The sequence below is a fragment of the Halyomorpha halys genome, unplaced genomic scaffold (assembly GCF_000696795.3).
Source record: "Halyomorpha halys isolate HHAL.00 unplaced genomic scaffold, Hhal_1.1 Scaffold757.1, whole genome shotgun sequence".
NCBI lineage: Eukaryota > Metazoa > Arthropoda > Insecta > Hemiptera > Pentatomidae > Halyomorpha > Halyomorpha halys.
In genome coordinates this window covers 197043-210073 of record NW_027114541.1, presented here as the reverse complement: position 1 = coordinate 210073, position 13031 = coordinate 197043, and the positions used below count along the sequence as shown (strand labels likewise).

The following is a 13031-nucleotide window of genomic DNA, read 5'->3' as shown; positions in this document are numbered from 1 at the left end:
GGGGGTGTGGTCAGCAAAGAACAACATAAATAAACAAAACCATATTTATTTATTTTATGCCGACGTTTCGACCTGAGTTTCAGGTCTTCTTCAGGGGTTGTGGTGTAGAAGGCAGGTTTGTAACTGATTTGTAACTATATATTTTTAAGTGGTAAATGTACAAGCTTGAGACCAGAGCAAAGGCTGCATATTTATGATAAAATTTTGGTTTTCTGTGTGATATTTAACTTAAGTCAAATTTATTCCTTCCTTCCATAGTCTACTTAAAAAATAATTTGTTTGAATTGTACAGTGCAGTAATTTATAATTATAGCATTTTAATTTGACTTGCTCTAAGAGGTGTCAATGGTCAAGACCCTGATCTCACAACTCTCTCTTTATAAATTGATCACGAAACAGTTTTTCCTTATTTAACAGTTCCCATTGAATTTAATTCGTCTGCGTGATTGAGATAAATCTATATGGCTCTTTTATAGCCAAAGATCTTCTGTGGACTGTAGTGCCCAACATAAATGTATATTAATTACAAAGCATTTTTCATATTTTTGTGCTTTCCATAAAAGAAATGTTAGTTCCAAATGCAGCAAAATCAATCAGTCCAGCTACATGAAGAGCCAAGAGTGCAGACATAGCAGTACCTCAGATACTCTTGATGGGCAACACTGTGAATTGTTACTATCCCTTAAATGGGATACACAGTTTTGGACCAAGATACTTCAGAAAGCATCAATCACCATCCATGATTCACACCACAACAGAGCTTATTAAAGTCTCCTGTATAAGTGTTAATGGTTTAGAATAAATTTGTTTAGTTTTTAAAAGAAATGAATTCATTTTTAATATTCATTAGGGTGTAGAACTCCAAAATCAGCCAAGTCCATGTTTATTTTTATTAACAGTTATGGTAATGGATTATCACAAAATACCATAATTTCCTCAAAAAAACAATTAAGTCAGACGGGGTGTTACTGTTTTTGGAAGAAATTCTTTTTAATTGTTGCCATATTGTAACAAAACTGTTAATTGCAAAAAAAAATTTTGTAAATGAATTAGGCTGATTTTTTAATTCTACACCACAATTTTAAATTAATAGAACTTAGTTTTCAGAAAACTAAAATAATATTTTAAGTATTAGTATTAATATAAGTGCCTAACCATACAGTGAGATGCTAATAATAAAAAATTTGTTTTCAAAAGTTTATTTATGAGAAACCATTGAGTTCACTATAATCATACAAGTAAAACCCTATAATTTCCAGAAAAGTTCCCAAAGTAATTTTTTTGGAAGAAACAATATGAAATTAATGTAATTTTAAAATCTATACCATCTAAGAAATGATCCTGATCAAAAATGATATGATACAAATAAATTTTCCAATCCATTTTAGAAGGAAATAACTGAAAAAAAAAATCACTATACTTGTGTTGCAATTGTATTCAATTATACAATTCAAATGCACTTGGTGTTAAATTTGATAGTTTAAAATTCTGAGCCTAAGTCAACTAATTGTCCTAGAGAAGTATATTTTTTTAATTTATAAAATCACCTCAAGTATCTATTAAACAGCATTATTTGAAATTTCACTTTAGGTAATTATAAGTTTGGACACATAAGCAATGTTCAGATAAAAGAAATTACAGAAGACATTCTGTTAGATTAAGTATTTTAAATAAAGGATGGACAAAGAAAAACATAATACAGATGAAAGAAGTTAATCTGTAGGGTCTAGAACATTGCCCAGTACATAGCATTCATTTTTGATTATGTCTTTAAAATGAAACGATTGAGGATTGGCCAAACTCATACTAAATTCCGGTAAATGTAAGCTGACCTTTAGATGCATTGATGATAACAGAACTATTTAAACATCTATTAGAGATGTTGAAAAAATGTGAAGATCATAGTTCATTTAACTGTAAGAAATATTTTCGATAATTCGACCTGAAAACAACTAGCATTTTTCTATGGTGGCACTAGTGGTAGTAGATATTTTAGGCCGATCTCGAATTCGTGCTTATAGCGTTAAAAGGAGGGAGTTTTATCTTGAGGAATCTGGTTAACTTCAAATTCTCTCTACGTTACTGAGTAAATGCTGTAATCTATTTCTGGAATTATTATATCCTTAAAATTATGATAACTCGCGATTGTTTCTGTAATAATTTTAAATAACGACTCTAATAACATGTTAAAATAAGCAGAGTTATTCCGTAAGTATTGATTCATTTCAAATACTTAATTAAGAGTTTCAAGAAAGAGACAGAAGAATAGAAATGTTAATTACGTAGAAGCCGCGTTCTTTCTGGTTTCTATGAATGTTTTTATGAAATATATCGCTATAATTTCGTAAGGTCCCAGAAACAGAATTTGGAAGAATTCGGTCTAAGCAATTGTTAGAGCTCTTCAATAACAGGCAAGGACGAAATTATTTACGGCACACTTGTAGTTATCCGCCATGACCATTCCCTGAGGAGGTCTTCAGTCTTTTAGACTCCTGAGATGGGTTTGAATTGTAGTGTTTAATAATTGCGTATGCTAACTACTTGAAGCCTAAGGTGAGTTATTTTTAATGTTGAATCCTATCACTAATACATTTATCTTATGATTCCTTAATATTTAAATTAGTGCCGTATCGACTTCGGTTGGGCTTCAAGGTTAGGTTCTTTTAACCCTTAATGAATAACACAATAAATGTTTTAAAATTTATTTTCCTGATCATAATTTGCTCCAAAGTGACAAAGTAAAGGCAAATGAAAGTTGATTGTACTATCGTATTTTTCTTATTTTATAACTTTTGACCGCCTTTTACCATTGCCATGGAGGACTCCATTTCTTTTAGACACTGACCCGTTCTATCTTTGTTTTAGTTCCTGAAAAAGATATCGTATTGTTACTTGATCACCAAAAATGGCAGATTTCATATTGGCCAATGAACTAGATGATGATATTGGAGATTTTGATGCAGGGGCATCAACAAATAGTGATAATGATAAGGTTGATAGCTCCTTAATTAAAAAAATTCTTTGTGAAATGAAAAGTGAATTTAATAGGGGCATTGGTAATATTCCTTATAGTAGAATATTTAAAGATGATATTGATGACCCATTGCCTGAGTCAGCGAGCCCACACATTGATTCAATAGAAAATGGTTTTGTCACTATCCAATTACCCTTTAAAAAAGATGATGAAAGTAATGACGATTCTGTGGTAAATGAGGCTACAAGTATTGAAGAAGCTAAGCAATCATCAAGCAGTATTAATTCTGTACTTTTTGATGATAAGGAAAGTGAAGTTGCTGATGAAAAGCCAGATACCAACTTAAATGATATTTCTGTAAAAGTACTTCCTGAGGAATCTGAAATACCAAAAAGAAAGCGAGTCAGCAAAGAAAGTCCGAAGAAGTTAGACAAAACCCCAGAAATTCCAAATTCTGAAGACATTCCTGAAAAGAAAGGTAGAAGATCTCTAAGAAATATTGAAAAAGCAGACCCAGAATTGGGCTTAAAACGCTCATCTCGTCGAATGTCAAAAGAATATTCACGTGAATCAGTATTACAGAATGCTATTGCCAGAAAAGAAAAGTCTTTTAGTTCCCTAAATCCAACTGAAGAGAAACATAGACGCTCTTCTAGATTATCAGATGAGAAAAGTGCAGCAAAAACACGATCATCAATAAAAAATAAATCAAAATCAACTGTAGAAACAGAAGTGCTCTCATCTGAAGTGATCAATGAAAACGTTAAAGTATTAAATGGGAAGACTTCCAAAGTTAGTTTAAACGAAGTAGATACTGATAATGAATTAAAGAAGGCAACTAAATTTGATTCATCCTTAAAAATCAGTTCTCTACCAAATTCTGAGCATGCATCAGAAGATGATCTGCCTAATAATTTCCAGCCAGAAAACGATTGGGAAAAAGGTAAGAGATTTTACAATTTAAAATTAGTAATTATTTTGTCTATATTTTTAAGTACAGATTTGTATTCTTTTTTTAAGGTACAGATAGTTCATCAAACATAAGTAGTAATAGTTTTCAATCGAAGAAAATTAAGTATCCTTTTTCTAATGATCAGCTTCAACCCCCGGGTATGTTTTATATGTTATAGTATGATTTATTAAGAAACTTATTGTTGGATTATGTTGACCAAGAATATTTTATTTCATTGTAGTTGTATTTTTTAGTTAAAAGACTGAAAACAAATAGTTCCCCAGTTCCACCAGAAGCATCTGAGGCTCCTCAATATGAAAGTGATGTACCATTAATGGTAATTCTGTGTTTATGTTTTCTATATAAAAAAAATATGCTTACTTAGTACAATGCCATCTATATCTCTCAATGTTTTTTAATTTGAAATGTTAATAAATTATTGTTTACTTAGATTTATTCTAAACCGGTTTTACAACTTTACATTCAGTGCTAAAGCTAAAAATCATTGTTTGTTCAATAGTGCTATGGTTGTTTCTTTTTAGTTATACAATGTTTACTTATTTATTTAATGTTTTTTCACACCTTGAAACACCCATATTTTACTTTAAAATAATGACCTGAATATTTGTTTTCCAACACAATGCAAAATATGTTAATGGTTGTGATTTAAATAGGTCAAGGTTGCTTACGTTCAAAGTGAAGATGTGATTAATAATTTTTTTATAGTTGTTCTTGAATTTAGTTTAGTTATAATTGATTATATATTTGATATCTTCTTTACTGGAATAGGAATTAAGTTTCCAAAATTAAAATTGGACAATTAGTAATTGTTACTGGCTTATTTATAATAGTTGTATTACCTTTGTTGTAGGCATGGGTTAATGGTGTTTGTGAATGTTTATCAGATGGAGGCCTTTATCCCAGTAAAGGAAGTATTTCAACATCTAGATATTGCCGTGCTCTTGATACTTTTGAGTCACGAATAATAGGCTGTTGTAGTCAAATTGATGAAAATACTCCACTGCTCCGTCCTAGTAAGACTATACCAATGTTGCTCATGTGTCAGGTTCATATTGAGCGATTGAAAAGGCATAATTGCTGTCCTACTTGTGGACTTTTTTGCACTCAGGTAGCTAATATATTATAATATTTGACATAATGTAATGGAGTATCACTTTATACACACTTAAATTTTACTTTATGAAATATTTGCCTAATTATTTCATTAAAATTATTTTAGTGTTAATTTTAAATTAATGTTTCTACATTTTAAAATCAAGATTATTTTATAATATAGAAATATTACTTTTTTATATAGTTAAGATTTTTTATTTTTAGTTCAACTTTTACTAGTACTATTTCAGAGGTCAAATTCATAAGTTAAGTTTTATTTTAAAAAAGTTTTATTTTAAAAAAGTTTTATTTGAACTTATACTTTTTTTATAACCTTCAGTTATTTTTTATTTCACTTGAACTTTTTGATTTTTTATTTAAGTTATTTAATAAATCCTTTTTAAACTTTTATTCAACAAACTTTTTCCATAAAACCTCATTACAAAGGTTTATTATAAAAATTATTCCTAAGATGTTGGCAAAAAAATTTGAGAAACAAAAAATGTATTGTTGTTCATTGTATCTAGTATTCTTAAAAAATTGTATGCTTATTTCTATAGTATCATCAGCCGCTATTGCTTTTTAACTTTGATTTGGCTAAGAACTTCTGCGGAATTTAGCTATACTGGCTTAAATAGTTTTTGTAATTTAAAATTTATTTTAATTATATGATTTCAATTTCTTGAGACAGGTAATTATTTATTAAATAAATCAAAATTTGTATCCTTATTAGTCTCAACACTTTTTATTTCAACAGTCCAACGTTTCGGCCATTTCAGCCATCCTCAAGGACATCTGCAATTATAAATTCTTGCTCACATTAAAATTTGTTATGCAGGCTATTCTGCCCAGGTCATTTATTATAAGTTAAAAACCTATTTTTTTTTTTTTTAAATCATAAATATCTAAATCTTCTTATTTTAAAATTATCCACCAAATCACTACCATATACACAAACCTATGGTTTATAAAAAAATTTTTAGCTACAAAAACATGGAAGGATACATGAGGCAAATGATAGAGGAATTATAGAGGCTTAAAATTTCAGATACCGACTGTCTAGATAGAGATACGTATAGGAAAACATTGAAAAATCTACCAATATTGGAAAAGGAAAAAAAGGGGCACAAAATGGTCTGAAGAAAAAAAAGAAAGGCAGTCGAGGATCATGAAACTGCAATGGGAAGAAAGAAACTAAAGACTCCCAAAGAAGCCTAACCATTGATATTCACGTGGTCCTTAGTGGCCGATTCGTGATAAAAAAAAAAAAGAAAGGATTATTTACACTTTTGTCCAATCTGGAAAAAATAATGCTAACATACATTGTTGCATTTGTTAAATGCACAAATAAATGGTACTTTTTTCTTTTTTTAAATTATCAACTCCCCCTTTAAAGGAATTGTATTTATTCACAAACCTTGTGATTTGCATCTACTTTTTTACATTCTACTTAATAACCTACTTTTCTAAAACTCTCATTTATAGTCATTATAAAGTTATTAAAGATACTGTAAAACGCATTTTGAAATCTTCAAAATTAAAGGATTTTCTCAATTTTATTTCATCATAATTTTCAGGAACTTTATAAAATAGAATCTAAGAGATTTAGTAGATCAGTTTTATGTTTTTCTGTTTCTATTTTTATTATAAGTAATGTCCAGCTTGAACATGCATTATTTTTTCTGAAAAATGCAAAAAAAGTTGTTTCTAAAATGATTTTTGGAAATTGATGGTGTTATTCGAAATATATAATAATTTAACACCGGTTGATGGAACTGTAGAAGTAAGCTCACAACTTTTTTATTTTGGCCGATTTATATTAGATATCCTGTATAAAGATAAATTTTTTGTTTTTCAAATTTTATTTACCTTAAAATTCTTAGGAATAATTTTTATAATAAGCCTTAATGAACTTTTATGGAAAAAGTTTGTTGGATAACAGTTTTAAAAGAATTTATTCAAAAAGGTTTCACAATTAATATGTTCTAGTTACATAAAAGTTTATTAAAGGTTATAATAAAATTATAAAACTTTTCAAAAATTTAATTTCAAGCTCTTATTTCTGATCATCACATTCATGTTTGATAAATTATTTTTTTAAATTTAGATGTGATGACATAAGAAATAGAGTAATTCATAAGCCATACTTGTACCTACTGTTGATACAAAGTTAATAAATAATATACAATTTATACTATTTTTTTATTTTATATAGATTTCTTCTATTTTTTATTTTCAAATATTTTTGATAATCCATTCAAAAGATTAGTGATAATTTCCTATGGCTATTTTTTCTTTCTTTTATTGTATTTTATATATTTTTTAATTGATCATTTTCACATTAAGTAACAAGTGTTTTTGATGTCCTTAGGGGAATTTTTACCAGTGTAAAGATTATCACTTTTTTCATAAAGAATGTGAACTTAAAAGAGATGATTGTTACCTATGTCCTCATTGTGCTTCAGAAGATTTTATTGAAGTTAAATTAACCCTAGGATCTCATCAATATCCAGTATTTTTGCCTATGCAGAAACCACCAAACAAAATGTAATTACTTATTTAATTTTTATGTTATATTTCAATTTTTTACAAAAACCTATTGCTGGGCTAATGGTTTTTACATTTCTTAACAATGTGACACTCGATCAGAGTCCTTTAAAACCCCATTTTTGTTTTTTAGTACTGTCTTACAGTGTCATACTGTAAGATTGTAATGTTCAATAAAGGTTTCTCTCTTTCCATTTACTTTAAGTAATAAATTGGTTATTCATTTATTTGACCATGATGGGAGTGAGGAACTGGATGGCGGCCGCACAAGATCGTAATGATTGGTAGAGGCGTTGCAGGAGGCCAGGACTCGACATCGAGTTGTGGAGCCAAGTTAATAATAATAATAATTCATTTATTTATTTTTTCAATTTATAATAAATAATTACTATACGACTCAATGAATCTGATTGTAGTCAATGATGATGACTATGACTATACTGTCTCAAGATTCTGATTGGAATAAGAAAATAATAAAATATTTTTCAATTAGTTGGTATTAAATCATTAATAACAATAATTGATTTAGTAAGTTATATCATTCATTTGTTAAATTTTATAGGTATAATAAATTAAAAATTACCAATTTAATTCTGTCCAACATCTCTTTTATGAACTTTTGATTTTTACCAACTTGAATTATTATTATTTGAATAGTCCAATTTTATTTTATTTTCAATTTCAGCCCTCTTGCTCGTATTACTCTAAACCATACATCTTTTCGAGACTTCGATGAAAAGGATGAAGAAGAAGTGAAAGTGCTAATTCCACCGAAAGATCTCACCTTCAACAGAAAGAAAATCTCTATCGATGGAATACCTTCAGTTGAAAAAGAAAAGTTAGAAAACTTAATGCATGCTTTATCTACTAGAAATGATGTTGCTCAGAGGTTTGTTTGGTTTGTTTTGTATTGTTAAATGTAACTTGTATCGTTTAATCTCTTAATTTTGGACTTGAACTTCACTTTACTTACAATCTCATGTGAATTAAGTTCGGGTGAAGATTAGGTAATTTTAAAGTTTTATTACAATGTGTTTCTTTGTTTATTTTATATTTTATGTTAGTTGTATCTAACTCAAAATTTATGTGCTTCTAATTAAAATTTAATGTTATTTTTTTTTGTTATTAACAATGGTTAGGTGAAAAGAGAAAAGCATTTCAGTTTTTAAAAAAATAGATACTTGTTTAATCACCAGACTCTTTATCTTATTTAAATTACATTTTATGGTTGCTTGAGTAAGCTACCCTTGAACTTTACCAAAATTTTGAACCCATTAAAAAAAAAAAATCCAACAGTCTTTGTTAAATGTGATATGGGAATTAAGCCGGTATGCAGGTATATTAGAAGAGGTATATTACTGGTGGGATGGATTTTGGACAGTTAATAGGTTTTTTGTTGGTTAGATTGATAACGGAATGTTTGTGTAACTTTGTAGGCGTTCATTTTCACTATCTCAGTTGGTTAATTATTTAATTCTGTACCTCAGAGGGATACAACACTATGTCCATTTTTTTCCATATTGACTTTATTACAGAGTTAAAATCAGCTTTTCTCATATTTCTTAGAGGAATAGAGCACTATGTCCAAAACCAGTTAGAACCGGATATAGCATGTTTTAAAACAACACCAAGTCCACTTTCATTTAGAGGGATAGAACACCTTGGTGTTTTATCCTTCTGAAGCATGTGAATTAAAATGGACATAGTGTTGTATCCCTCCGAGGTACAGAATTATTAATTAATATTAGTAATTAATAGAATAATAATAAATGTATTAAAAATTGTAATCACCTTAAAAATAGTAATGGAAATCCAATTACTTTATTTTTGTTGCTCCTACTCTAACCAAGAACATTGTGGCAACCTATAGGTAGCTGTCAGGGCTGGTATCAGAGTTGGGCAATAGCTAGCTAATATTTAGTTAAATAATGACAAACTAATAGCTAAATAGTTGTCAGAATTAGTTCCTCTAAAAAATTGGAACTAATTTAGCTATTGACTTTTAGCTACCACTAAATCTTACATCTAAATTTATTGTTTGTTGTCCAATTTAACTAACAACTAATTTATTTGTAAAATTTAGCTGTAGCTAACCGTCAATAGCTAAATTAGTTCCAATTTATTAGGGGAACTAATTCTTTAATCCTAGTAGTGGTTGAAATGAAAATAATATCAATTTTGTGATCTCGCGCTTGCGAATAGATTTATTTTAACATTCCAAATTTCAAGCATATTGGGGTTCCCCGCATTTGTTTTTGGGGATGTTAAAAACAAAAAATTAAAATAAATTGTTTCACAAGCATGAGATCACTAAATCGATTTTATTTTCATTTTCAGTATCCCTTTATACATAAATAAGGACCCCAATTTGCTTGGAATCCGAAAAGTTCAAATAAATCAATTCGCAAGTGTGAGATCACAAAATCGATATTATTTTCGTTTTCAGCACCTCCTTAAACATGAAACGGGACCCCAATATGTTAGAAATCCGAAAAGTTAATATAAATCAATATAATTAACTAAGTTTTAGTTAGGTCTGACGCTTCATTACTAAATGTTAGTTGTTGATTTCAGATCATAGTTAAATTAGTTCCAAGAGTTATGAGCCAACAGCTAACAACTAACCGGTTAGGTTTTAGTTTCCAATGCAAATACAGCTAATTTAGCTTTAGTTATTAGTTATTAGTTATAGCTAACTTTTGGCCAACTCTGGCTGGTATAGAGCGCTGATAAGTTCTCCATCTGCATGACTGGTTTATCCCACAATTACTAGCACGTGTTGTGTAACTTTAAAGTATCTGTTGTTAATCAATACAATTTTTGTGATCATAGTATCAATTATTACTGTATTTGTTTTACTAAAATTTATATATTGGTCCGGTGAAAGAACCTGTATTCTTATCAGCATTTTATTACATTATTTATCAGTTTATAAATTTGAAGAAACTTGTTTGTTATTATTTTTGTTATTGTGTGTCAAAAAATTTGTGAATCACTTTTTAATTTTGCATGTGTATTTTTTAGTTAATTGTTTTGAAATATGCATGGAATTTTGTTTTTTTATTGTTATGTGGAAAGTAAAGATTTAGATGGTACAATTTTTACTATGTGTTATGATTTTTAATTACATGTAAAAGGATATAATATGATATCAAATATTAATGGAAAAAATTACTTTTTTTTTGTTTTGTTTTATAACAATCAAAAATCCCTTGTTACATTATCAGAAACTCTTTATGTTAATAAATGGTTTAAAAGTTTCAATATACTCACTCCTATTATTAAATTTAAATTAAGGATTTTAAATTCTATCAATCATTTTTAAAATAGTTGTTTTATGTTTAATTGTTATGATGAAATGTATAATTGTATATTCTTTTTGATTTCATATCCTGTTCAATGGATGTTTTTTGTTGAATAACAAGATATAATTTTAATGTCTCTAATATGTTATACTAGATTAACCTTTCATTTGCTATTGAATATCTCATTTCTAATACACTAATTTCTCATCACTTTGATTTTGATTATTACAATTTGTTTTTCACCTGATTTGACAGATATTCGCAGAGAGCCTTTTATCAAGCTTGCAAGAATGGTGATGCCGAGAAATTACTTTCTATGTTAAGTGAGTAATTCTCACTTGCTATGTTGATTTTTTAATTTTAAATAATCTCTTCTGTATAATGGTTATTATTTTTTACAGGCAGTACCAACTTTTCAATCAAGGATACCTCTTCTTTAATGGCTCTTCATGCAGCTGCAGGGAATGGTCACCTGGCTGTTGTTCATATTTTAGTGCAGGCTGGTTCTGCATTAGAGAGCTTAGATAAATCTCAATACACCCCATTGATGCTTGCAGCATTAAATGGCCATAACAATGTTGTTAAATATTTGATCAAAGCTGGAGCAGATGTTGCCTTCAAAGTGAGTATTAAAAATTGTCTTAATTTTTTTTTCAATAAATCTGTCTGCAAAATGGATATTGGAATTGGGCAGAATGTTTTTCAGTATCCCTTTTCCCAGCATTTCGCTCACACATTAGTTTTGAAAAAAAAAATTAATTCAAGTTACGTTAATGATTTAATTTATATTATTTACAAGTATAAATAGATCTATATCAAATAAACATCCCAAGATGTTGATGCTAAGTATGATTAAGAGTCAACATTTTGTTGAATATAAAATAAACTGAGTGTTTCATACAAATTCAAGAGTTTTTATCAGCCAAAAAATTGTTATTTATTAGAAATAGAGAAATAATAACATTATTTTAAAAAAGTAAACAAAACAATAACTTTAAAAAATATAAAAGTAAAAAAAATAAAAGGTCAAAATTAGATGTTACTTAATCATTGCACCATGAGCAATATGCTCAAAACTCTTGTTTTTGGTTCTCAAAATCTCCAAGCAGAAACCATGTCGATATTATTATTCAGAAACTAAATTCCCTCATTTATATATAGATTCATGTAACACTAATTGAAAAAACGCTAATTAATAATAACGGAAAAAAAAATAAATATTTTGGATCTTTCTGAGTCATGTTCACAGCAGGACAAATACTGGGTTAAAGTAAGGCTTTTTTGTTATTTAATCTACATTTTGGTCTTAAAAATCGGCATAATCCTCAATCCCAAGAAAACTCCTATTTTAGCAAGCAGGTTGATAAGAATAATTATGGATAAAAGTAAACTAAACCCGTATCATTAAACCAAACTAATTGTAGTATTTTATTCCTATCAAATCTTATCCAAAGAAAAATTTTTTTAATAAATAATCTGCCATTAATTATAATTTTTACTAAAATATGAATTTAAATATTTTAGTAAAAATTGAGATACAATGAAAGGCATTTTGAATGATTAAAAAACTGAAGAAAATGTTTTGTTTTTTATTTTTAACTTCTATAATGATAATAATCATATATTGTTAATATTTTGTGGTATTTTTAAATTTTAATTGTAATTGTGCTATGTTTAGTTAAATTATTGTACATAACATGACTGTAAAATGTATAACTATGGTATTTTTTCATCCAAGTTAACCAATTAAATCAAATTATTTAGGAACCTGACTTGGTTCTTCAGAAATAATTTATTTTGATAAATGATTAATGAGCCCACATACAGGACGATGTGACTATAATGAAAAAAAAAAACTTTATAAAAGTTGCTCATGTTATAAACTCCTCTCTAATTTGGCTTCACTTCTGGTTTGACATAGTATTGTATTAAATAAAAAGAAAATAAATACCAAAATGAATATAAAGGATTGGTTTAGTAAAATGAAAATTAATACATGGTTCTGATCTGAATCTAACTTTATCTGAGATCAAACCTATGCAGTTATTGGGTGAGCTACACAGACATTAACATAATGAATAATGAACGAAAGTAGACAATATACATGTAATTAATAGAATAATAATAAATGTATTAAAAA

General features: G+C 28.1%; 1 protein-coding gene across 3 annotated transcripts in view; it reads left to right on the top strand.

Annotated features, from left to right (window-relative positions):
* The first annotated feature begins 2013 nt into the window (after positions 1-2013).
* Positions 2014-13031, top strand: part of G9a (histone-lysine N-methyltransferase G9a) — a 24045-nt gene continuing 13027 nt past the window's right edge. The window contains exons 1-9 of one of the 3 annotated variants that reach the window (XM_067051711.1): positions 2014-2553; positions 2866-3917; positions 3995-4084; positions 4181-4263; positions 4798-5055; positions 7411-7586; positions 8272-8475; positions 11147-11214; positions 11293-11513. In XM_067051711.1, coding sequence (XP_066907812.1) covers positions 2906-3917; positions 3995-4084; positions 4181-4263; positions 4798-5055; positions 7411-7586; positions 8272-8475; positions 11147-11214; positions 11293-11513 — 2112 coding nt within the window. In that variant the 5' untranslated portion in view covers positions 2014-2553; positions 2866-2905. The remainder of the gene's footprint in view (positions 2554-2865; positions 3918-3994; positions 4085-4180; positions 4264-4797; positions 5056-7410; positions 7587-8271; positions 8476-11146; positions 11215-11292; positions 11514-13031) is intronic. The other 2 variants (XM_014428933.3, XM_014428935.3) reach the window with 2 other exon arrangements.